At 42.6% G+C, this 26,892-nt stretch overlaps 1 protein-coding gene across 3 annotated transcripts; it reads right to left on the bottom strand.

Moving 5' to 3' along the window:
* Positions 1-983: 983 nt before the first annotated feature.
* LOC101446697 (zinc finger protein 28 homolog) lies at positions 984-26,662 on the bottom strand. Of its 3 annotated transcripts, XM_012520275.3 has the most exons (8): positions 26,338-26,662; positions 25,801-25,892; positions 18,025-18,151; positions 17,755-17,850; positions 10,736-10,899; positions 10,027-10,141; positions 8,265-8,360; positions 984-5,272 (listed from the first exon to the last, which is right to left on the bottom strand). In XM_012520275.3, exons 1-8 carry the CDS (start codon positions 26,570-26,572, stop codon positions 3,564-3,566), a joined length of 2,634 nt encoding a protein of 877 aa, XP_012375729.2. In that variant the 5' UTR covers positions 26,573-26,662; the 3' UTR covers positions 984-3,563. The 3 variants fall into 3 exon arrangements, with proteins under 3 accessions (XP_012375729.2, XP_012375727.2, XP_071065584.1); XM_012520273.3 differs by lacking the exons at positions 25,801-25,892; positions 26,338-26,662 and having other exon boundaries at positions 17,755-17,892; positions 18,025-18,103; XM_071209483.1 differs by lacking the exons at positions 984-5,272; positions 8,265-8,360 and having other exon boundaries at positions 9,847-10,141; positions 26,338-26,644.
* Between the last annotated feature and the right edge of the window lie 230 nt (positions 26,663-26,892).

Below are 26,892 nucleotides of genomic sequence, written 5' to 3'. Positions count from 1 at the left end.
GATTCAGATCTTTCCCAAAAGACCTAAATTTAAGAGGGGTGGCAAGATTGGAGGTTGGAAATTCAGTTACGTATCATAGCTCAGCAACTCAACTGCACTTGGTTTTTTCAGCAAATTAAAGCAGCAAAATTCTTCTGAATATTCACAAAATGGTGCTGGATTCAATTTCTTAAGGCTAAAATTTTAAGTGGTCTTTTACTTTGAATTATCCAGTTTCATTACAAATAAGCAGCATATATAGTTTTAGACCCAGCATTCCTCATCACCTTTCAGTTAGTTTGTGAGCTAGGAAGCCTTTTATGTGCAATGGGCTTATGACCCTGATATACCATGATTATCCTTTCCTAGTACAAAATATAAGGAGTTTCTCGTCTTTTGGTTTATCTCACTCAAAAATCAATCCTTAATACTCTGCTTCTCTATGACCTGATAATCATTCTCAACTATTGATTTCTGTGTGGGCTAGCTTTGAGAATGAAAGAACTTAAATTTATGGGTTAAAAACAGGAATACCAGGTAGCTCATAGAGTTAAAGAACCAAACAAAATTAGTATGTGACAAAACAGGAAAGATTTCAATGGATCATAGCCATAGTTAGCTAGGTGCAGAAATGTTTAGCTTGCTGCCAAAGGATGACTCAATTCCAAGTACTTCCTGTCCAGGACAGATATTCCGTATACTTAGAGCTGGTAAAATAAGGGCCCCCAACCTATTTAATCACCATAGCCATAAATGTTCATAAAACTAAATATTGGCCTTGCTCTTGGCCCTGTGTCTCCAATCAAAATATAAATAAAATGTGATTGACTTAACTAGGGCTATGTATGCCTGGCAGCTCACTAGAAAAATATGGAATGAAAAGGAAGGGGAGTGCTTATAAAGAGCTAGGAAAAGTAGGTGTGCTTAAGACGAAAATCGATTTCAACATTCATATTAAATACTAATTTTAACTTTACAACTACAAGATGACTTTACACATAAAGTTCTCCAAATCAAATATTTCATTTATTGTGGACAATTTGCCATGAAGTATACATAGAGTATAACTTCTACTAAGTGCGCAATACAGTATCAAATAGCCACAATTTAATCTACTCAATGGGACACTGAAATCCTTTATCACTACTAAAACAATTCTGCAATAAATATTATTTACATCTATATGTTTTAATGGAATGAATTCATAGATCTAGAACTAATGTTTCAAAAGGAATACACTTTTATATTGACATGCCACATTGCCAAAAAGGTAGGAGAAAAATGATGAACATTTGATGATGATGAACAATTATGTTTTCCTATACTGATACCAGTACTGGATGTTATCCAGATTTATTTTTATCAACCTGAGAGCCAAGAATATTTAAATTTGCATCTTTCTGATTAGTAAGGTAAAGAACTTCACAAATTTTCTTTATTCATTTAAATTCATCTGTGAGATACCTGTTTGTATGTACTGTCAATTTTCTTCCTACTGCTTTGCAGGCCTAATAGTACTTAGTTTATGACATAGCCTTTATTATATATTTGTACACATTTTATGCTAATTGTGTTTTAACTTTTTGGTGCCTTTCACTTACACAGAAGTTTTAAATCTTTACATAGACTAACTCATTCTTTTCTTTTATGGCTTCTAGGATTCCATGCCACAGAATTATATTTTATTATAGATTTCTCTGTGAGATGTGAAGTGTGTGCATCCTGCCTTTTTCTGGGGAGGAGGGTGGAGAGGAAGAAGTGGATAGCCAATTGTCAAAACAGCATTTCACCAATATTATCAGTTACATGTCAAAATCTCTAATGCAAAGAAATCTATTTAAAAGTTCCTTCCTGTTCTTGTTTAATTACTCTTCCTCTTGTTCTTTCAAATAAAGCTGTCATGGTAACCACATCCTATTGGGATTCTGTTTGGAACTATAATTTACAAACATTTAAATAGTATTGTTTCATCTAGGAAGATGTCGTATTTCCCCTTTCATTCACACCTTTTCTGTTTTAGAATATACTTTAATTATGTCCTTTGTACCTGTATACATAAATACATTGCTTTTTAGTTTCTTTGTTTTTCATATCAGAATTGTCTTACATAGAAAGGGTTAGGACAGTTGTATATTTTTCTCTGCTCAAGAGCAGGGACCAGCAAACATTTTCTATATAAGGACAGAAAGTAAATGTTTTGAGGCTTTGTGGCCACATGGTCTCTGCTGTAGCTACTCCGCTCCGCCTGTGTGTGAAAGCAGCCACGGATGTTCGTAACAAGAGTGTGGCTGTGAGCCAGTAAAACTTCATTCACAGAAACAGGTAGCACCCTGGATTGTGCTCATGAGTTAGTTTGCTGACTTCTGCTCTACAACGCAGAACAGCAAACATTTTCCAAAAGGGCCAGACGGTAAATATTTTTGGCTTTGCAGGTCATATGGTCTGTCACAACTATTCAACTCTGATGTTGCAAATATGCAAATGAGTGTGGCGACATTCCATTCAAGTTTTATTTATAGAAGCTAAAATGTGACTTTCATGTATTTTAAAATTATTATTTTTTAGGAGGTGCCAGGGGTTGAACCCAGGACCTCACACAGGGGAAGCAGGGGCTCAAGCACTGAGCTACACCTGCTCCCTAATGAGAATTGTTTTTTTTCATTTGTTTTAAGGAGGTACCAGGGATTGAACCAGGACCTCATACGTGGGAATGAGGTGCTCAACCGCTTGAATTACACCCACTCCCCTTCATATAATTTTCACACTGGAAAGTATTATTTTCCCTTTCTCTAAACATTTAAAAGTGTAAAAAGTCCTTACCCCATGGGCTAGACAAAAACAGCCTGCAGGATGTAGGCCACAAGTTTCAGTTTGCTGACTCCTACTCTAGGTTGGTTTATCTCAGTTAGTGATTCCTTGAAAGATTAAAAGAACTCATTCACAAACCCAGGTGGCTTTAAATAGACCATATCTGCACACGTTTGCTAATTCTTGAGTATCATGTCAGTAATTTTAACTTTATGCATATACATATCTTGCTTTTTCTGAGTTCATTTGTTCCGAGGGGCCTACTCATCTGTCTTCTCTAGTCACTTTCCACGACTGTTAAGGTTGAATTTTCTCACCAAGGTCACATTACCTTACATTCATGAAAATAGGATGGAAAGCTACAATACTCTACGTCATACAATCAAGTTTTAAATCCACATTGGCCAAACCTCATCTCATACCTCAAGAACTCCGGTTTCTGTTCTAAAATCTGGGTCCTAGACCTGTTCTACTGCATCATTTTTATTCTGATCTTATTATGGTAACTCTTCCACATCCAAACATAATGTTTTAAAACAGCTATTATTGTACACTTAGCATGGACCATACACTGCGCTAGACACATCTCATGCATTAACCAATTTAAATGACCTCAACATAAGTTAAAATGAGCAAAGGAAAAATTATACTTTAAAAAAGTCACACTGGCTTCAATGTGAAGAATAAACTTGTAAGGAACAAAAGAAAACAAAAGGGCAGGGAGATGAGTTTTTATACTATTGGAGTAGTCTAAATAATATAATGATGTCTCCAGACTATGATGATGGAAGTGAGGATGGAGTCCAGAGAAATTTGGGAAAGAGATCCACAGGACTTGATGAGGCAGGTAAAGAGGGGTGTGCTGGAGACTCCCCACTGTGAATTCTCTGATGATGAGCAAAGTGTGCAGTCTGCCTAAAGACCTTTTTGCTTTTCTTATAGTTATAGGATCTCTCTCCAGTATGAACTCTTTTATGCTGATTAAGGTGTCCAATTTGGATGAAGGTTTTTCTACATTCTTTACATTCATACGGTTTCTTTCCTGAATGAATTCTCTGATGTACACTAAGGGACTGACGATGGCTAAAGGCTTTACCACACGCGCTACATTCATAAGGTTTCTCCCCAGTGTGACTTCTGCGGTGACAAATAAGTGACGATTTTGTCTTGAATGCCTTCCCACACTCAATACACTCGTAAGGTCTCTGACCAGTGTGAAGTCTCTGATGTTGAGTACAGGATGAGTTATCACCAAAAGCCTTCCCACATTCAATACATTTATAGGGTTTCTCTCCAGTATGAACTCTCTGATGTTGAATAAGGTGTGTGGTCTGGCTAAAGGCTTTACCACACTCTTTACACTCATATGGTTTCTCTCCCGTGTGAGTTTTCTGATGCTGAGCAAGGTGAGCCTTCTGGGTGAACGCTTTACTACAAACCTTACATTCGTATGGCTTCTCTCCAGTATGAATTCTCTGATGAGTGGCAAGCTGTGAACTGATGCTGAAAGATTTTCCACATTCTCCACATTCAAAGGGCTTCTCTCCCGTATGAATCCTCAGATGACTAGCAAGGTGAATATTCTGCCTGAAAGCTTTACCGCATTCTTTACATTTAAAAGGCTTTTCTCCAGAATGCACTCTTTGATGCTGAGTGAGTGATGCATGATGGCTGAATGCTTTTCTACAAACATCACATTCATATGGTTTTTCTCCAGTATGAATTCTTTGATGTACAGTGAGGGATGAGCCATACCTAAAGGATTTGTGACACACATCACATTTGTAAGGTTTCTCTCCAGTATGAATTCTCCTATGTTGACTAAGTCCTATGTGATCACTGAACGCTTTCCCACAATCAATGCAATCAAAAGGTTTCTCCCCAGTATGATAATATCTCCAGTGACGAATAAGAGATGTGTTCTGTATGAAGGCTTTCCCACATTCAATACATTCATAGGGCTTCTTGCCAGTGTGACACCTCTGATGTCGTGCAAAGGATGAACCATCACTGAAAGCCTTCCCACATTCGTTACATTTATATGGTTTCTCTCCAGTATGAATTCTCTGATGAACAGTAAGGGAGGAACTCTGGGTAAAAGTCTTCTTACATTCATTACATTTGAAAAGTTTTTTCCCTCCATAGATTCCTGTATGCTTTATTAGCACTGAATTTTTTGGGAAACTTTTCTTAAGTGAATCATGATTATGAACTTTCTCTTCTGAATTGTCCAAATGGAACCATCTTCCAGATTTCTTATACGTAAGGTCTCTTTCTTTAGAGAGGATTTTGTTATGAGTGATTGTCTCTTGCTTTAATTGTGTGTCCTGACCTACCAGCTTCCTTTCAAACAGGCTCTTGGAATCCCAGATTTCTTTGAAAGTGGAATGCTCAATGTTAGTGTTTGAAATTCTGTCCATTACTACCTCATCATATAAGTCCTGCTTGGGAAATAATTCCAGGGTCTGACATGCAGATTGCTGATCTGAAAGATACCAAGAAAACAAACATTTCATTTATCATGTGCTAGAATAAAGGAATATCCTAAAAGGAAAAGTGAAAAATTAAATTACTAATAACTACCACATAAATTATGCAGCTGCAAAACAATTACACAGGCTAAGCTCATGTGCAGTGGTGGTGTTGGCAGTGGCGGTAGTGAAGGAGTTTGTGTGGTGGCGGTGCTGGCAGAGGCTGCAATAAAGGAGTTTGGCACAATGCCTTACACCATCTTGCTGGTACAGCCTACCAAGAGGCCAGAAGGCATGACTTACGCTATGAATCTGTGAGTGTGGGCGTGGAAGGTGTATGTAAACTGTATGAAGAACATCTGAAGAGAATTAACCCTAACAGTCCCTCTACCACATATGATATCAGTCAGTGGTTTGATTGTATTGATGACCTGGCAGACTTCAGCTGCCGTGTTTACTGAGCTCATACCCAGGCATAAGCCTTACAGCAAGGGCTGGATTACGGAGAAGGTCTATGTGCTTCTTTGTCGGCAGGCCCAGCAGGCTGGGAACCAGTTGCTCTGGAATCGTTAGGGGGATGGGGGTAGTCTTGGAACACAGGTGAGTACAACATGCTCTAGTGGAAGTTTTGTACTATAGTAGTCTTGTTTCCATTTTGTTACACTCTAGCCAGGAATGACTGTATTAGATGAAATGTGAAGATCTTGTTCAATCTGAAACCCCTGTTGCCCCATTATCTCCCCCTTTTTTTTACTTCAACATTTTTATGATGACTTAGAAGAAAGTTGTTCTTTGTCAGTTAATGTTGGTTCCGACCCCCCAAGCTGTTTGTACTTGCTTTATAACAGTCACTATATGAACCTTTATGCACGATGGGGTGGGGCGTGGTGACAAAGTTTAGTCATGTCCTAAAGATAAAGTCTTAGTCAGAAATAAGTGTTCTTTAGTTATAAAAGTAAATAAATAAAAGAGATTACATGAAGTCATTTGGTCTACAATGTATATAAGAAGACCCCAAACTGAGAATTCATACAGAAACCTAGGGAAAGTGAGTAGGAGAATAATTAAATGTATGAGGATTCAGTTAAGTATCAGAAGGTGAGGAGCTGGAAAAGTGTTTTGCCATCACAATCACCATGTAATAAACCACATAATAATATACACTGTGATATTCGCTGCCTTTATCTTTCCCCTCTCACTCCCTGTCCTGCACAGATTAAGTCATCATTAAATGCCATGTCATCACATCAAAAAGTTGTTCAAAATGGTCAAAAGGCAAAGCACCAAAAAAGACACTGCACTCTGTAAGATTCATTATAGTAAGTGAAAGAAGTCAGACACAAAAGTCCACTATTATATGATTCCACTCATATGAAATATCCAGAGTGGCGAATCCACACATAGAGAAAGCAGATTAGTGGTTGCCAGGGGCTCAGGATGGGGTGCAGGCAATGGGAGTGACTGTTTAATGAGTACAGCTGGGTGAGGAATCTTCTGAAATTAGACATGGTGACGGCTGCAAAACACTGTGAATGTTCTTAAAGAGACAGGACTGTACACTTTAAAGCAGTTAAAATAGCAAATTTCATGCTATATAGATCTTACTACAGTAAACAGAAAAGAACCACTGTGCAGCAAAAGACAATAAAGGAAAATGTAAGACAAGAAGGAAGGAATTGGAAAGAAGGGAAGGAAAGAAAGGAAATGGGCAAAGGAGAGAAAAAAGAAGTATTAAATAACAGAAACAAGGCCAAAATAATGTGTTATATGGTACCAATGGGAATAACACATCAATTAATAAAAATTAAAAACTAAGAATAAAACAAACAAAACCCAACAAACTAAATGCTTCCATAAATTAAGATACCACCCAATTTAAAATACTATATAGTGAGAAACACCTTGTGCAAACTTATAGGCTATATTAATTTGGGAAAAATATTTACCAATTTTTAAAAAAGGATTCACATCCTTACTATAAAAAGACAAGAAATATGACCCAACAGCAATGTGGGAAAGGTATAAACATACCATTAACAGATCATGAACTCTAAAAAGACTTAATTTCAGGTATTCTCAACATCACTAGAAATTAGGGAAATGTAAAGTAAAACATCATTTTTCACCCAAAAGCTTGGAAAAAATAAAAAAAGATTTAAAAAAAATCTAATTGTTGAGGATGTCTAGAAACAGGTATACTCAAATATTATTCACCAATGGTATAGCAAAATATCCATATAATTATATATATATATATAATTTTACCATGTCAATTAGGAAAATACCATAAAAATATATTTTGACATGTAAACCAGGAGATAAATACAAGAACATTCACTGGGCCAGTGTTTAATATAGATAAAGACCAGAAAAAACTAAAATGTTCAAATGTCCTCAACAAAAAATTAATTAGGTAAATTTTGGTATATCAATACACTATGATACTAGACAGCCATTTTGAAAAATGAGGGAGAACTACATGTGTCAAGTGTCAAATAAAAGAAATCATAAAAGAAATAATATATTAGACTATATAAAAATTGGAAAAACTTTACAAATCATAATTTTAAAAGGGCTAAAACAAAAAGTCTGATTAACATAAAATAGTTTGAGACACTAAGCCAAACGAATTAATATTTTTATAAAATGATATGAATGGACCATTTAATCACAGAAGAGTGAATCTTTAGAAGACAGCACAGAAGTACATCAGGGTCAGGAAAATTTAAGGAACTAACAAGCTGATATATGTCCCAGTGGCAAAGGAAAACAGCTGGGAAAAAAATGGATTCAGACCACAGGGCAATAAATTATAATTAGAAAGAAGAGGAAGATGGAGGGACGAGAATAAATCTGGAAGCCAGGCTAAGCGTCTTTGATTTTCTCTCCAGACCTGCGGACTTGGGAAGAGATTTCCACTGTGTACCTAAGTGAGGATTCGGCCACTTTGAAAAAAGCTCAGCTCTCACTCAGTCACTCCTCCCTGCCACATACTCCTGTACTCACCTGAAAATAGGTCTCTCGTCTGCTCTCTTTTCACCATCCAGGGCTCCTTTCCTTGTTCCAGCAGGGACACCATATCTGGCTTAGAAACACTATGTGCTGCGTATATGAAAGAGATGGGATTTGGTCATACTTTTGGCATTCTAAAATTGAGAACCAGTTTTCCTTGGTTTTGATAGAAAAATTATTACAGGAAGAAGCAGAAAGAAAGGTGAGAAATCTGAAAGAAATGAAAGATGAAGCTCCAAGCATAATGAAGCTACCAATTTTCTATTCTACAAATATTTTTTTACACTCAAAAAAAACTAACATCTATCATCCATCCATCCATCCATCCATCCATCCATCCATCCATCCATCCATCTATCTATCTCCCACCCCCACTGTCTGTTCTCTGTGTCCATTCACTGTGTGATCTTCTGCATTCTCATTAGGGAGCTCCAGGACCCAATCCTGGGACCTTCCAGGGTGGGAGAGAGGTGATCATTCTCTTGAGCCACCTCGGCTCCCTGTTCTGCTACATCTCTTACTGTCTCTCCTCCGTGTCTCTTGTTCTGTCATCTTGCTGCGCCAGCTCTCCACGTTGGCCAGCACTCCTGCGCTGGGGAGGACATTGCCGCCTGGGGTGGGTGGCATTCTGGTGCAGGGCAGCACTCCGCATGGGCTGGCATTCCCGTGGGCCAGCTCACCATGCAGGCTGGCTTGCCTTCACCAGGAGGCCTGGGGTGTAGAACCCGGGACCTTCTATATGGTAAACAGGAGCCCAACTGCTTGAGCCACATCTGTTTCCAACTCTACAATATTAAACTCTTAAGAATCAGGAATGGGAAGCAGATGTGACCTACGTGACTAGGCTCCCAGCTACCACGTGGGAGGCCCATGGTTCGGTTCCTGGTGCCTCCTAAAGAAGAGAGCAAGTTGGTGCAATGGGCAGGCACGGCGAGCTGACACAACAAGAGACACAAGAAGAAAAGCATAATGAGATACACAAAAAAAGCAGGAAGCAGAGGTTCCCAGTGCCTCCTAAAGAGGACAAGCAGGACGGCGAGCTGGCTCGACAAGATGACACAACAAGAGAAACGGGGAGCAAAAACAAAACGAGAGGTACAACAGAGCAGGGAACAGAGGTGGCTCAAGTAATTAGGCACCCCATGCGCACACAGTGCTGATGTGCGCAGGGAGTACCGTGCCATGCAGGGGTGTCCCCCGCTTAGGGGAGCCCCACGCGCAAGGAGTGCGCACCGTAAGGAAAGCCACCCAGTGTGAAAGAAAGTGCAGCCTGCCCAGGAATGGTGCCGCACACACGGAGAGCTGACACAACAAGATGATGCAACAAAAAGAAATGCAGATTCCTGTGCCGCTGACAACAGAAGCAGACAAAGAAGACGCAGTGAATGGACACAGAGAACAGACAGCCCGTGTGGGGCGGGGGGGGAGAAGGGAGAGAAATAAATATATAAATCTTAAAAAAAAAAAAATAATTAGGCACCTTCCTCCCACATTGGAGGTCCCGGGGTCAGTTCCCAGTGCCTCCTAAAGAAACAAGGAAGACAAACAGACCCAGCAAGTGCAAAACAACAAGCACGTGGGGAGAGATAAAAAAATAGAATAAATCTTAAAAAAAAAGAAAAAGAAAAGAAAAAAGAATCAGGAGTAAAAACTCAGCCCAGCACTTCAAAAACCCTCTCCTCCCTTCCCCAAGTTAAAACTGAGGTGTGAAAGGGGTCCTCTGATGATAGATGAGGCAGACAGTATAGATCCTTACCCCTTGGCCCCTGGTCACTACGGTTCTCCCACATCACATTCTTACAGAAACTCTTCCGAGCTGGGACTAGCTGTTGGGAGAAGTCTACGGCCATGTTCCTGACGGCCACCAAGCTCTGAAACGATACAAGTACATTCCTGATCAGACCATGCCCGTGAGCCTGCAGGGCACGAGGGGATGGACTGTGTCCACATGCTAGGGAAGAGGCACTCTGTGCCAAGAACTGTGACTTCACTTACTGAGTAGGCCAGGTCACAAAAGGACTGGGCCTAGTTATGTCCTATGTGTTTGGGGAAAAAAGATAAAAATAGGAAAGACTCTTTCTGCCTTGAAAAACTTGTAATTTTGTAGGGGAGAATGAACTTACACACAATATGAATTTTCTAATAGTGACCAAAGGCTTTTCCACATTCATATACATCCAATATGCCCAAAGGGTTTTTTTTCTAGTATGAAATCTTGGATGAAAAAGGGTTGAGATCCTGCTCAGAGTTTTCTCACATGCATTAAATATTACACGCTTCTGACCTGCACAGACTTGTGATTCATTGCAACTGATTTTTTAGATTTCTTATTATGTAACAAGATTATGTGCACTTTCTTCTGAGGGAATAATCTGTGCCATTTATAAATATTGTATTCAAATGGAAACATATCCTATAGTTATAGCAATCTTGGTTTCTTGCCTATAACTTATCTCCTGACTTACCGGCTGCCTCTCAAATAGAACATCATAGTCCCAATTTTCTCCTAATATGGAGCATTCCAGGGTATAGTCTGTAAATCTCTCCATCATCACTGCCCGGGATAACTTTGATTCAGAAAAGTCCTTCTTTAGAGGTAATTGCTTGGTTTCCTGTACAACCTTCATGTCTGAAAGATATTAAGAAAGCAAATATCTTTGTTACATATTAAATTTCCAAAATGCAGCCGGTCAATTAAAACCTTCAAAAAAGCATATTACTTTGGAAGCTTTTTTTATATGGCCAGTAACAGTCACCAAATTTACATTCTGAAATAAACCTTAGCAGATCATGCTAGGATTTAATCTTTTAATCTGATGTATTCGAGGTGATTGGCGAGTTAATTTTAAATGTAATTAAAGTCTCAGGAATTATCAAATAAGGAGCCTATGGATGGGGGGATAAGAATGTTCTCCAACATTTAGAGAGCTCCAAGGACCTGAATGGTTTCAATACACAGGAAGCAAACTTTTTTTTAAATAATAAATTTGGTAGCATGATTATCAAAGGGAGATTTTTAATATAGCTTGCCAGAATTTCATAGCTTCTGGAAAAAGATTTGATATGAATATGAAACAAAGATTCTCAATCTTTAGTCCACTCCAGCCACAAATGAGAATAGGAAAATGCTGCCATCAGTATCAGTGGTTCCTGATAGCTGTGATTCCTACATGAAAGGGTGTCTGGTGACATGAAGGACACATCCTCCTTAGAGGGCTCTCAGAATCTTCGGCAAGGTGGTACAATAGGAAAACATCCAGAGGCTCGCACGACATAACCCTCTAGGGGCGTCTCCGCTGAAGGAAGAGCTCCAAAAGTGCTGAATGACGTAGTCAGAGAGCCTGCATTAGATATGCCTGAGCCACCTCATGCCACATAGTCTTTGTTTTAAAATATCCACAGATGCAAAGAGAACAGAGTGAATCCACTCACTAACTCCATGCCATGAAACCCAGAAAAATGATCTAAAGAACCAGAGACAGAGGCTTCATCTAAAATGAAACAAGGGATGACCAGATATCCAAATCAGAAGCTGTGACAATCAACTACCTACAGGAGTGAAATCTGCATGGTTTGCAAAAATATTCATAATATATCCTGAACACTCAAGAAGGATGCAGGTTTTATTCATTCATTTATTCACTCAGCAAACATCTATTTGCCACCTAATGACACATTTCAGGGCAGCAACAACAGGAGTGACTCTAGGAGTTATGGAGGCAAACAAGACAGAGGAGTCCTCAGGGGATTACTGTCTAGTCAGGGAGAAAGCCGGTAAACAAGCCAGTGGACACATAAGCAGGTAACTACAGTGTGTGAGCCAGGCTCTAAAAGCGACCAGATGCCACAGCAGTGTGGTGGAGATGGAGCCAGTGGGAGCCAGGGCACCCACCCCAAGGCAGAGCCAGTGGAGCGGAGACCCGAAGAGGCGAGTCTTCCCAGGTCAAAGGGACTCCAGGTGGGAAGGCGCTGGTGTGACTGCAAACCTGGAAAGGGCTGGTAGGCTGGGGCCAAGGGAATGACACGGTGGAAAGGGAGGAGACAAGACGGGCAGCAACCAGTCAGGTTCAGTGCTGGCCGGCGTGGCCACAGAACTAGTCATTCAAACCAAAATGCTTTTTGAGAGCAAACGAGTGCTATTAATAAACAAGGCAGGATAACAGCCACAAACCAGGACTGTCTTGAGCAAACAGGTTTGTATAGGCACCCCAGTTAGGGCAATGTGCTTGGATTTCATTCTAAGTGTTAGCGGCAGTGTATGTCCTAAGATCTGATCTGGGTTTAGAGGGTGTTTTTCTTGTGGGTTTTTTTTGTTTCTTGGCAAAGTATTGATAAGGGACTAAAGGGAGAAAAGTGCAAGTAGGGGAATTAGTTAAGAGATGACACAATAATTTAGATAAAAGATGATGGGGGAACTGGAGCTAGATAGAAGTTTTGTGGAATTTGTTTTCTATGTAGAACTGATAGGATTCTAGTTCTTTGCCACCGCAAAGGGGAAAACTGAGGGGAGAATAGATTTGCTTACTGAATCAGAATGGGGTGGGGGAATTAAGAGTTTTGTATTAGATGTGTTAAAATTAGAGGTGTTCAGAAACTCCATGTGTGGTTATGGCAGCCTCAGTATTTTGGAACAAACTTCCCTCTGAGAATGAGAAAAGTTGGGTAGAAAAATTTTGTTTAAATCCACAATTGTGTGATTATACCAAATACCACTGGTTGTATACTTCGGATGGGTTTAATTAATACGCGTCAATTTAAAAATGTAACTACTAAAAAAAAAAAAAAAGGCAACAAGACAGTGAAACAAAATGGAGCCAAGACCAAGGAAGAAAACTCAAGAGGTCAGCCTGACTTTTGGGCTTAGGAGCACTTGCCAACGCCGCAGGGCTGCTGACAGGCAGGGCCCTCTAGAAATGCCAGCCTACGAGACGTCTGTTCCTGCTACTGCCCCAGGGGCACCTGCAGGTGCAGGGAGTGACGCAGCTGATCCAGATGGGCCGCATCACAGAGTAAAGCCTGATGACGGGTTTCTGCCCCACCATTCATCACTAAGAGCCAAAGGTAAGGTGAACAGGCCAAAATGCTACCACTAGCTGATGCTGGAGGTATGGATGGTTAAATGTTTTCTGTACTGGTCCTATCCTTACAACTTTCCTCTGTGGAATTATTTCCAAATACAAAATTAAAACCAAACAAACAAGCTACCGCTCAGGTTTCACAGAAGGGGCCTCTGAAAACCTGCCACCTACTAACACAGCTGCCAAGGGCCAAAGCAGCCATCCTGGATCGAGGACTCCTCTGCCGCAGGATGGGCACAGCGGCCGCCAGCTTCTGGCAGGATTCCCACTTTTTTTTTGGACATGGAGAGCAGAGGTGGTAGCTTGAAAATGGCTCCTAGTGTCAAGCCAAGACTGGGAGAACTGTTGGCAGGAACGCTGGCCTACCGAGCAAAAGCTGATCAGGTTCTGGACTGCCCAGACGTTCCAGATCTGGAACAAGCATGTCCTACTGCATGGTAAGTGATGAGGTTTAAACCTCCTGTGAACAAGTTCTTGCTTCTGATTCCATGTTTGTCCCTAACTGGACAGTACTTGTCCTGTGTAAATAGATATACTTTTACACTCAGGCATCAACATCTGGCTTTGGCTTCTTCTGCAGTGGGCAAATACACAAAAATTTTCAGGCAGAGCTACTATACTAACAAAATTCCTTTTGCAAGAAACTAATTTAACTACTTTTGTCTTGTAAGGAAATAAAGTCTTACCAAGCCTGAGCAGCTCTGCCACCAAAGATCTGTCAGAGACGACCACCAGGGTGAAGAGTGCATGATGCAAGCAAGCATGCTACTACACAGACTGCTCTGCTCTCCCCCCAACTCCCTGGTTTGGTCATGGGTCTCAGCTGTGGGGTTAAGAAGACTCACTGTCACGGCACATTTGAGTCTCAGTAAAAAGAAGGCCTGCATCCAGTTGCTATTACTGTACTCTTGGCTGTGAGAGTCTGAGAGCACAGTTAGAGTCCTTCAACCGTCATAGCCACGTGCAAAAAGGCTGCCGTGTTCCTCAAGTGTTACATGAGCTCCTGTACCACAAAACACTGAGGTATCTTACAGTACCTGTGCTTCTTTCATTCCACATGAAATGGGAAAACGGGACAGCTGAAGGTCATGACTGGGCCACGGCTGTGGCCTGACCTCTCAATTTCATGTCAGTGGGAAAACAGAGACTTCCCTGGCATTCTGCAGCTGTTATTACCGGGTTACTGTGCTGTGCAAACAGCGGCATCATGCAACAAGGGCCCGTGTGCACAGCCCCACAGTAGGCTGTGCTGAAAATTACCCCCGCACAGTACAGAGGGTCTGGAGGTGGCACCTGCAGCGTTGAGAATGCTGGATGTTAACATGTGAGATTGCTGTTGTAGGTGGAATTATCTCCCTCAACAGCAAGTTTGAGTCCTAACCCCTGGTCCTGTGGATGTGAACTCACTGCAAAGATCCTAATAAAATGAGGCCAAACGGAATCAGGGAGGGCCTTGATCCAATGACTTGAGTCCTCATAAGCAGAGGACACTTCGGCAGGAGGAGGAGGAGGCAGGGGACAGATGGCCGTGTGAAGGAGGCAGAGATGGAGCGCTGGACCGCTGCAAGCCACCACCAGCACCCTACAGGCTTCAGCGCATGGCCTGCAATACCTTCATTTGGGCTTCCCGCTTCCAAAACTGTGGTTGTTTGAGCCAGCTAGCCTGAGGTACCCATTACCACAGCCCTGCAAACTAAGAGGCGCGTATGGATCTGCGAGCCCAGGCTTACTCGTGGGTACCACACGACTGGTCCAGCTCCTCCAAGGTCTCCTGGCCGCCTGAGAGAACAGTTCACACAAATGCCATCCCTATCTGATAGTCATGGGTGTTGATCCACAGCATCCCTCTCAATAGGGAGAAGAGCGTGTACCCACAGCCTTGGGGCAAGTCAGCAAGGCACAGCCACCTGGCCACCTGACGTGGTCGGCTTGACCACTCTGAAGTGGTCATCAGGACAGCGTCCTTGAGTCCAGTGGCTTGAGCTTTCACTGCAGCGAGTAGTAAGTGTGTCCTCATTGAAAAGGAATGATAAAACTGTATTCTTAAGGCAGCAAAACTTATTTGTGATTTACCATGCCACTTTAAAAAGACATTGCCAAGTTTCATCAGACTGAAAGACAGGATCTATTTACATTGACTTTAAGGAACTTTAGGGAAAAGGATTATACAAGGGATTCTTATAGCCAGGAATAATAATTAGCCTGTATGTGGTGATAATAGTTGCAAAATGTGTGTAACTATAGTCCTAAAGGACATATAAATGAGCTTTTCATCTCAATGTTGACAAGCAATGTACATTAGATCTTAGCAGAAATCTGGAAAAAGAAGTTAAACATCAAGAGATAAAGAGCGCTCACAAGATTTAAATCTAAGAGTAAATGTTGCTAATACAAAAAGGGGAGGCTACAGAAGAAAATCACCTATTTTCTTCTTTGTTAAGTAAAATCTCCTTTGACTTATTCTCATTTTAGCTAGTAGTTTTCCTCTGGCTTGATATGCCTGCTTTAATGCCAACTAATGAAGAGTTCAGATTCTGACCTTAAAGTGCAAGTCTCTATAATCAACAAAAGAAGTCTCAGAAAGAGATGAAAGCTCTACAGAAGGAAAAAGGCAGTTGTCTCATAAAACTAGTTGAAAAATCTGATTTTTTAATATGCTAAATTGAAATCTTTCACAGAAATATTCATATGTTCTCCTGTGCAGTATAATGTCCTATGAGAATCACTATAATTATTCTTTGTCAGCAACTTTTTCTGTCTCTGTCAATATAAACTTTTCCACTGAATCATGATTTGAATTAAGTGGTCTCATAAAAGTCCCAATTCTTTAGAAACTGTTGCCATTTTCTGGGATAATAACCTCCAAAAGAAAGCTCTAATTCTGATTATTTTCTTACTTGATAATTTGTTGCCTTAGACATAATATTGGGATTGAACGCTGTAATCCCTTTTCAAAGAGTAAAAATATCATCTGTAAGAAGACTCCAACAAATCAGGAAACATTCACTGGCAGTCTCCTCTTCTGCCATAGACTATGGAATGATTAAAATGATGAAAAATATAACTGTCAGATTTGAGAATTCTGTTGTATAAATATTAACAAGGTAATCACTTTTCCCAGCATGCCAGAAAAGGGAGAAACCATAGAGGAATGAACCTACAAATTTTACAAAATTGGAATTTTTTAAAACTGTAATAAACAGATACCATAAACAGTTAAAAGACAAATGGGAAATTGAGAAAGAGGTATTATCATATAAGCCAGAAAAGACATAACCTTTCTTCCTAACATAAACTAGTTCTAATCCATCAATAAAAAAGAAAAAGTATAAAAACTGTGATTAGGCAACTGAAAAAATTATAAACACCTAACACATCTGTGAAGAGATGATAAAACTATCATCAAAAGAGACTATAAAATTTCTTATACAAATTTTAAAGAAATTTATTCTCCTTAGTCATGACTCAAGAAAGAGTCCTTCTACTTCCTAAACCCCTCCTACACGTCAAATCCAAAGGAACATTCCAGGTTCCCACAGCCCCTGCTGCTGGTCTGGCTTCTCTAACAGTGGGGCTCTCTGGATATCCCCCTGGTTCCACTGCCTGTCCCTCCTGCTGTGCCTCCCCTAATTAGGGATATCCCACCCTTCCCCTCAGCACACATCACTGGTAAGCCTGGTTATCTCTGGGGCTTTGAATGTCTTTTGTGTATGTGAGTACGGAGCCCACATGAGCCAATAACCCACTTGCCGCTGTTTATCTTGGCTTAGAAGCCCCAAATCCAAATGTATCTCCTAACCCCTGACTCTCTTGTCTTTTCATTATAATGTTTTTTTTAAGGCTCTGTTCTTGTTGCGCCTTTTGCTGGCTTGTAACGGGAATGATTTTTCTTCTTCCTCTTAACTCCCAATTGGCACCTGTCTCACACAGAACAGCAGTCTACCTCACCTAAGTCACGTTGAGTCTTTTCTCCCCTGCCAGACAGGTGAGGTCTCTAACAGCTTCTACCCATCATGCCCACCAGCACCTGGGGGCCTTACTCAAAGGCTCCAACTCAGTAAACTCTCAGGTAAAGGAAGAAGTCAATAAAAGAAATAGCCGCGTCAAGAAAGAGAGATAAGGGAGGAAAATTTTTTTGAAAGAACAGAAATCATTACCTAAGTCTGAATGACAAAGGGGAGGAGGAGCCAGGAAACAATGGGATCCCAAGTAGAGGAAATTACTTATCTTAGGGAGAGGGGAACACAGTTGGAGAGAAAAGATAGGGGAGACTGAAAACGTGGGGCCTTGGATTCCTCTGCAGGCCGGGAAGGCTCAGGAAGAGTCCCTGATGGTAGTGTCTGAGGTCCCCGAGCTGCGCTCTCCCGGTGCCCCCACCACCCGCACCCCAGTTCTCCCGCACGCACCTGGGTACCGGCCTCTCATCGTCCTTCTCTTCACCATCCAGGGCTCTTTCCCTTGTTCCAGTGAGGAGATCATATCAGGCTTAGAAAGGCAAAGCCCTAAATACATTAAAAGAAACAGGACGTGGTCCTCTTATGTTACTAGAATTAAAAAAAAGAAAGAAAAGAAAGAAAAAGGAAGAGGCCATGGTCATGCTGTGGGTCTGTCCAGGCTCTGAGCTGGGGCAGCATGCAGGGGGGAGGGAGGTGGGGGCGGAAGGGGAGTGCCCTTACCCAGCGACACCAGGTTCCTGTAGTTCTCCAGCATCACATTTCGGTACAGGGTCCTCTGTGCAGGGTTCAGCCATTCCCACTCCTCTTGGGAGAAATCCATGGCCACATCCCCGAATGTCACCAGGATCTGGAATGACATAAATTCTAACTCAGCCAGTGTTCCTGCCCCACATAGTCCAGGGCCTAGGGCAGGGGTTCTTAACAAGGGGTCTGTGAGCTTGGGCTGAAATTCAGAACAAGCATTCTTGTGGGGACGTGCTGGTGCGGGTGTGATCTAGTTATTAAATAACGCACAGTATAGTGTGGACTTAGTAAGGGGTCCGTGGAACGTAAAAGGTCAAGAACCCCTGGTCTAAAGGCTTCCTGGTCTTCACTGTGGGTAAGAGACAATACTTATGAAGAGTAACATTATGTTATCCATAGCCCTGTTCATTATTGGACATTCAGTCTTGTTATAAACTCCAGAAAAAGGGGGAAATTATGACATGGCCCCTGCCCCTGGAGAACTTGCATTTTTGTGAAGGTAAAAGAAAGTACACATGAGAAAAAAAATTGGCATCAATTCAACACAATAAATAATAAATGCTAAAGTGTTTTGTGCACAATAGGTACTAGAACATTTTTCAACATGGGGAAATTTGAGTGGCCTGAAGCACCAGGAAAACAAATGTGCAGACGAACCTTAAAAGATGAACATGACTAATCCTCATGTTCTATGGATTTCTATTTTCAGTGTTCAGTAGATGTTGAAGCTTAAAAAATTAAAAAACAAACCCAAAACATAACTACATATTTTTAAAAATAAAAATGAGGTTATAAGTATTAAAAACACTACATATATATTTATTATTATTAATAAAATGCCTTTAAGAACCAAAGTGCCATATCTGAGAAGCTGGGAATTATATGGAGACATTCTATTACATAGTGCAGTCACAGCTGTATTTACTGCAAGGTGATGCTCTCATTTACTGCAGATTTTACATAGCTTATTTTAGGATTTCAGCATACAACACTGATACTTAAGTGTATTTTATTCAATTCAAACTGTGACTTCAGAAATCTGTGGCTAAAAGAAGGTAGATTTAAGTAATTAGGACCTCAGGATTTTCAATGTGTATACTCAGATCAACCAGCAAAAATGCCGGGCTACTCCAGAGGCTGATCAGACTCAGGCACTCACCAGCTCTGAAACCCTGTCACTTACTTAACCCTTGTGTCGCAGTTCCCCACTGGTAAATGGAAACATAAAAAATGCCTCCCTCACAGATTAGGATGTGGAATGAATGGAATAATACAAACATACTTACAATATGGAAGGCACAATGTAAGTGCTAAGTAAATGTTAGTTATGGAGATGCAGGTGAGCAGCTGAACCTTTAGGGGTTTACGTCATTCTACCAGAAACAAAAGTCCTTCCGGGACTCATGTCTGCTGAATAATATACTATCACATGTTCTTTAACCTGCTACTAAAGTTAGAAGACATTTTAAGAAAAACTGTGCAAAGATAAATCCTATCTTGGTAAGTGATAACTTCATTTATGAGAAGACAGTAAACTCTTGAGGTATAAATTTCCTAAGCTAGAGACTGAAAGGCCCCCTGCAATGTAAAATACTTGATAATATTTGCAGGAAAGAGCCAAGAACTGCTCATCAAACCCTGAACAGAAGATGTACTAATATGTCTACTTGAGCAAGCCAGTCTGGAAAAAAAGCACTGTAGGGCTCTCAAGATCAGTTTTACAAGTTTGAGGAGTTTGCCACAAAATCAGAGGAGTTGATTTGTTGGCTGAAATGTGATCAGGGTGTGCTCAATTCTAGCTCCCAGGTTGTTTGTGTTACTCTGTTACTGATCTGTATTTTGCACCAGTGCTTTGTTAAATGCCTTCACTTCTGAAACTGTGCAAGGCTCAGCAGCGGAAATCTTCAAGTATACTGACACCCAAACATTTCAGTACAAACTATTTTAAACTGTATTCAAGGATAAAGGCGCTGACACAATGCTGACTCTTTGCACAGAGGAATGCTTTATGCTTCTATGTTAAGCATGGGCGTTTCTGACCCAGTTATAAAAGACTGGTTTTCACAGACTCCAGTCCCACAGTTCTAACTGCATGTCCTCTGGCTAAGTCTTACATATATTGTTCAGGCATTTTTAAAACTAAATGAAATAAGTTATCTTTACAAATAACTGACAATATTTTTACAGCCTCTTTATAATAACTTTACAAGTCTAGTGATGCAATAGAAAATGAAGGTCATTTTTCAGCATATACCATTACTTTGTCACTGTTAAGAAACTAAAATTTGAGTACTCCTAAAGTTCAAAGATTTTCTTATACTTGGCAACTGGTTTGTTTGGATTTGATTTTCTTCTTACTAAGAAATGCCCACTTCTCTGCCTCTGCATCCCCATGTTCCAGAGGGAGCCAGCATTAATACTTTGGTGTGTATCCTCCCAAGACATTTTCTATGCATATATAGATAGCCCTTCATGTACAGAACCAGTGATTTTTGTTTGCAAATGTCTTTTACTGTAAATGATAATAACAATACCTCATAGCACTTACAATATTCCAGACACAATTCTATATAATCATTTATCAGCTGGTTTAATCCTCACAACAACCCCAATAATCAGTACCATTCCTAGTCCCATTTCACAGATGAGAAAGCAGAGAGCGGCAGCTTGTCCAAGGTCCCGAGTCAACTGTAGAGCCAGGATTTAAGTCCAGCAGTCTGACTCCACAGCCCATGCCCTTTTTTTAAAAAAAAAGATTTATTTATTTAATTCCCCCCCTCCCCCGGTTGTCTATTCTCTGTGTCTATTTGCTGCATCTTGTTTCTTTGTCCGCTTCTGTTGTCGTCAGCGGCACGGGAAGTGTGGGTGGCGCCATTCCTGGGCAGGCTGCACTTTCTTTCACGCTGGGTGGCTCTCCTTACGGGGCGCACTCCTTGCGTGTGGGGCTCCCCTATGTGGGGGACACCCCTGCGTGGCAGGGCACTCCTTGCGCGCATCAGCACTGCACATGGGCCAGCTCCACACGGGTCAAGGAGGCCCGGGGTTTGAACCGCAGACCTCCCATGTGGTAGACGGATGCCCTAACCACTGGGCCAAGTCCGTTTCCCCACAGCCCATGCTCTTAACTTTTACGTCAAGGGTCAGAAAATGTTTTCTGTAATGAGCTATATAGAGCAAATATGCTAGGTTCTGTGCGTTATACAGCCTCTGCCACAACTACTCACCTCTGCTATTGCAGCTTGAAAGCAGTCATACAATACAAAAACAAGTATATGTATTCTGATAAAACTTTATGGACACTGACATTTTTATTTCAGAACATTTTCACATCATGAAATACTGTTCTTCTTGATTCTTTTCAATGACTGAAAAATGTAAGCAGGGAAGCAGACCTGGCTCAACTGATGGAGTGTCCGTCTGCCATGTGGGGGGTCTGGGTTTGATCCTCAGGGCCTCCTGGTCCATGTGGTGAGCTGGCCCATGCGCCATGCTGCCATGTGCAAGGAGTGCTGAAAGGTGCCCCATGCACAATGAGTGCACCCCGTAAGGAGAGCTGTCCCATGCGAAAAAAGCGCAGCCCGCCCAGGAGTGGCACCACACACATGGAGAGCTGACGTGGCACGATGACCCAACAAAAAAGACACGCAGTTTCCCAGTGCCACCAAATAATGCAAGCGGATGCAGAAGAACGCACAGCTAGTGGACATAGAAGGTGGACAGCGGTGGGGGGGGCGAATAAATCTTTAAAAAAAACGTAAACGGCACTCCTACCTCTTGGGTTACACAAGAAGTGGCAGGTGGAATTTGGTCATGGGCTACAGTGTGTCAACCCCTACCCGACATTCTACACTGTTTAGCTAATATATACAGCTAAGGCTTGGCTGTGAATTGCTCTATCATCTTGATGCCACAGGACATACATGTCGCTTATGGCTTGCCTATTAGTTTTTGTAACAATCATCTTGATGACACAGATGATGACAGCTAACAGTTACTGCGTCCTTACTGCTGCCAGGCACTGTGTTCTAGGCACTTTACGTGCATTAATTTAACTAATTCTCAGAAGCACTGTGTCAGGTGCTATTATTACCCCCATTTTACAGATGAAGAAAAGAAAGACATTTAACTTGCTAATGGCCACACAGTACTTAGGTGCTGGAGCAAGCATTTGAACCCACAGTCTATGTTTGTGACTGTTAAGCTACTCCATTAAAATGCTCCACTCTGACCACACAATAATGCTTAATATCCACTTACCCCGACAGCGAAACAAGATCCACTGGACAACGTGGCTTTCAGATGTAACAAAGCAAACTTTCTCCAACAGATGTCTGTATCAACTTACTTAACTCAGGAGGACACAAAACACTCTTGAATGTGTGGCTCCTATTCTCATTCCTGTCACAATGATGTACATGTAGAGATTTCCAAATGGGTTCACATTCTCACATCATACCAAAGAAAGCGTTATACCGGTCCAGAATCTGTGCTGTACTCCATATAAGAATTGGATTCAGTGCTTTAAATTTTAATCGTAATATAGATAGAAGATAAAGACATTAAAAACTCTATCCTTAAAGAAAAAGAATGCAGCTTTGTATTAACATTTTATAGAAGAAGATGAACAAAAAGTATTTCACAGGAAAAAATGTATTAAAAGTAAAGTATTTTTTGGTTCAGTATGGCTAAATTTTAAAGTATATGAATGAAAAATAATATTTTGGTGAAATCAGCTCTTCAGTTTACTTTTTTAAAAAGCATGAATTCTAGCTTTTGAGCCTCTATTGCTGTTCCATCCAACTACAATTTTACAAGTATTCTGATTCATATAAATTTGGGAAACCTTAATTCACAAGGAAGGAAAAACTTCTGGGAATGTATTCATATGAAATAATTAGGGATGAAAGCAAATTTTTAGGTATAAAAATGATTATTGTATATTAAATAGCAAAACGACAGCCAATTAAGACTATACTCAAACATCCATTCCATAAATATTTTCTGTGTGAGGAACTGTCCAAAATCTCTGCCTGTGTGAACTGTACTTTGTAGTAATGGAATCAGACATGAAAAAAGGAAGATAAATCAAGTAAAATATATAGCATTGATAAAGCCAAGCAAAAAAAAGTTAAGCAGAGAAGAGGCATAGGAAGAATTTGGGTAAAAGGCTTTGAAATTTATGATAGGGTGATCAGGAAATTTGAGAGGTAACTCTTGAAACGGGAGTAGTGGATATCGGAGGTAATGAGAGGCCAGGACACATGGGGCCTTGCAGGTTGCATCGAGGACTTTGGCCTTTCCTGAGGATGCTACTGCAGGGTTCTGAGTGGACAGTGACACGGGCCAACGTGCTTGAACAGATCCCCCTGGCTGCTGCGCTGAGAATGGACCGTGGGGAAGATGAGCAGTAGCAGAGACCAACCACGAGGTCAACAGTAAGACATGATGAGGCCTTGGACCAAGGCCGTGGTAGTGGGGGTGGTAGAAATTATCAGACATACAGTTTGACAACAGACCTGACAGGATGGGTCAAATGTGGGCTGTGTGGGAGAGAGAAAACAAGAATGACAACAAAGTTTTCGTACTGGAATCGGAGTATGAAAGTACAATGAAGTGAGGAGACAACCGTGGGAAGGGCTGGTTTATGGGTAAACATCAGGAATTCATGTCTGGATACATTAGGCTCGAGTTACTAGTGAAGATGGATATTCAGGCCTGGAACTAAGAGGAGAGGTTTGAACTGGAGATGTGAATTTGGAAGAAGTCACAGGTGGCTAGTATTTACAGAGAAGAAGCAGGCTAATCTGGAGGGAAACGTAGAGAGAACAGAAGGCCCAGAAGAGCCCTAAGGCACGCTGACAGTTCCAAGTCAGGGAGATGAGGTGGGGAAGTCAGGGAGGACAGGCAGAACACCAGATGAGCGCGGCGTCCCAGAAGCCAAGGGAAAAAGAGTGGGGGACCAGCTATTTCAGGGCTGGCAGCAGCCTGTTTTGGCAAACAGTTTTACTGGAACACAAGCAAGCCCACACCCACACCCACTCCCCCCGCTGGCTTATGGTGCTTTCCCACTACCACGGCAGAGTGCAGCAGGTACACGGAGACTACATGGGCAGCAAAGTCTAAAGGATTTGTTATCTGGCCTTTTACAGAAACAGTCTGCCTGACCTATTCCAAATACGAGGGATACAAAAGAAGATGAAGACAAAGAACTGAGCACTGCATCTGATTATCTGGAGATCACTAATAACCTTCTTAAGAGCAGTTTGGATGGAAATGGGGACTAAATACAATAGCTATCATATCATACACAGCTGACAGAAACAAACTTAACTATTTATTGACATTTTAAGAAACAGGAACTCAAGGGAAGAGAAAGACTTTCATAATGCATCTCTTCTGCCTAAAATGATGCTTTTCTGTTTTCTGTTTGCCAAGCATTTCCTTTAAGACATGGTTCAAGGGAAGCAGACTTGGCCCAGTGGTTAGGGCGTCCGTCTACCACATGGGAGGTCCACGGTTCAAACCCCGGGCCTCCTTGACCCGTGTGGAGCTGGCCCATGCGCAGTGCTGATGCGCACAAGGAGTGCCGTGCCACGCAGGGGTGTCCCCTGCGTAGGGGAGCCCCACGCGCAAGGAGTGCACCCCATAAGGAGAGCCGCCCAGTGCGAAGGAAAGTGCAGCCTGCCCAGGAATGGCGCTGCACACATGGAGAGCTGATGCAGGAAGATGATGCAACAAAAAGAAACACAGATTCCTGTGCCGCTGACACCAACAACAGACGTGGTTCAAAAAATCACCTTCTCAAAAATATATACCTAATGTACACTACGGACCTTAGTTAGTGGTAATAGTCTTACGGGGTTCTTTCATAATCTGTAACAAACTTTCCACAACAATATAAGGTGTTGGTGAAGGGGTTATGTTTGGGAAGTCTGCAAATTATGCACAATTTTCCCGTTAACTCACAACTTCCCTAATAAAAAATATATATTAAAAAAAAAACCAAGGGAGTGGATTAGCTCAGTGGTTGAGCGCCTGCTTCCCATGTATGAGATCCTAGGTTCAATCCCCAGTACCTCCTAAAAAATAAAATCACCAACTTGGTGAAATATTCCCAACCCCTCACCCTCAGGCAGCTAGAAGCCAAGGGCTCCTTCTAGTTCACTCTCCTAGTACATGGTCTAGATCTGTGTCTAAGTCCTTTTTCCCTTTTTGCACTCTAGAAACCTGTTTGATTCCTTTCTTTCTTTCTTTTTTTTAAAGAAGGTACCGGGGATCAAACCCAAGACCTCATACATAGGAAGCAGGTGCTCAACCACTTGAGCTACATCCGCTCCTGATTCCTTGCTTTCTGCCAAAAGACTGTGAGCTCCTTGAGAGTGGGTCTTGGACTTAGCCTTATGTTTCTCTAGGGGCTGGTGTGATGTGGCACAAAACAAAGGAGGTATGGCACAAGAAGCTGTCGTGTTTTCCCCAAGGAGTATATTTCGGCACCAACAGAGACTCTGTGAGAAAAATGGTCAGGGAGGGGCTGAATCATTTCTTCAGTGAAAAATGAATACTGAATGGGAGGAAAGGGAAACAGGGAGAGAGGCCTGGGCAGTAGGCCATCACTCAACAGAAAGTAAGACCATAGTAACCAGGTCCCAGAGGAGGATTCTTAAACTGAACACTTTTCAGAGCAAATAAACATTGTTAAGTCCTGAAAAGCAAGACTACGTCTCAGGGAGAGGAGGGGTAATGCCAACTCACCTGGGAGGTGGCCTGAAGTTTAATTCCTGTCCCTGCTGCCTCCTGCTTATGCATCCTTCCTTGGACAAGGGCAGTGTCCCTGGAAGGCAGAGCTAGGGAAGGAGAAGAGAAGAGTTAGAGACCAGGCATACACCACACTCCACAGATTGCGAGCTTAGAAATTCTTCCTTCCCGTTGAGTTTTAAGCCACAGCGTGAATTAGAGCAAGGGCTTCAACAGGTGGAGAATCAAAAGCAAGAGCAGGCAGGGACGATTCTGACAGGCAGCTGGGAAACGGTCATCCCTTTACCTGGGGGCTGCCACGGGAGTTTTCTTTCCTCTGGAAACATGGCACTAGGGAGACGTCTGGTTAGGGCGACCTGAGCAAGCAAGGTCCCTTCCTGCACTGCTTTGAGGCCCTGGCTCAAGCTGAGCCTCCAGCTCTCCGATCTCCCCGCCCTGGAGGCCAGGGGCACCATTCTGCAGCACTCGGCCTGACAGGGCCCCGAGGAGGTGAATTCCTCAGTGCCCGCCCGGCCGGACACCTGTCACCCTCACCTCTGTTCTCAGGCCTCACGGTCACTGCTCCTCGCTGGCCCCTGGCTGGGTGGCCATTTCTTGAGCTCGGCCTTCCCCGGGTGGGTCGTGCGAGAGCCGCCGGAGGGCCGGCAGGCGCGCCCCGGCCGGCCCTGGGCTTTGTGCGGGCGGCGCCCCGCCGGGCGAGGGCCTCCGGGCCCCGGGCGCCCGCGTCCCCGCGCCCGCGCCCCCACATGCCGCTCGCGAGCGCGCGCATCCTCCTCCGCGGCGGGCACGCCCGGCGTCGCCCCGCGCTCACATCGCCGTCGCCCGCCCCGGCCCGCAGCAGCCGGGCGAGCCCCGCGCCGCGTCGCCTCAGGCCCGGCCCCGACGCACCGGCGGGCAGCGGGCGGCCGCCGGAAGCGGCCTTGTGCGTCACCGGAGGTGGGCTGTCCGTCCCGCAGTGCGCGCTGGGAAACGTAGTCCCTAGCGGCCCCGCCCACCGCGGTGGCTGCTGGGCCTGGGCCTGGCGGGAAACCCTGAGGCTTCCCTGAGCGGCGGGGCCTGTGCGCGGGCAGGGCAGGGGGCTGCAGGGGC

This window comes from Dasypus novemcinctus, chromosome 18, assembly GCF_030445035.2.
Source record: "Dasypus novemcinctus isolate mDasNov1 chromosome 18, mDasNov1.1.hap2, whole genome shotgun sequence".
Lineage (NCBI taxonomy): Eukaryota > Metazoa > Chordata > Mammalia > Cingulata > Dasypodidae > Dasypus > Dasypus novemcinctus.
Note: the sequence above shows the minus strand (reverse complement) of the source record. Positions and strands in the feature narration are given on the sequence as shown.

What these genes read in the sequence shown, in the direction of transcription:
- LOC101446697 (XM_012520275.3), bottom strand. Translation starts at nt 26,572, where the DNA reads ATGCGCGCGCTCGCGAGCGGCATGTGGGGGCGCGGGCGCGGGGACGCG. An exon ending in TTCTATTTGAGAGGCAGCCG is followed by an intron (nt 10,142 to 10,735) that starts GTAAGTCAGGAG and finishes GTATCGTTTCAG; the next exon opens with AGCTTGGTGGCCGTCAGGAA. An exon ending in TAGTGACCAGGGGCCAAGGG is followed by an intron (nt 8,361 to 10,026) that starts GTAAGGATCTAT and finishes TCATATACGCAG; the next exon opens with CACATAGTGTTTCTAAGCCA.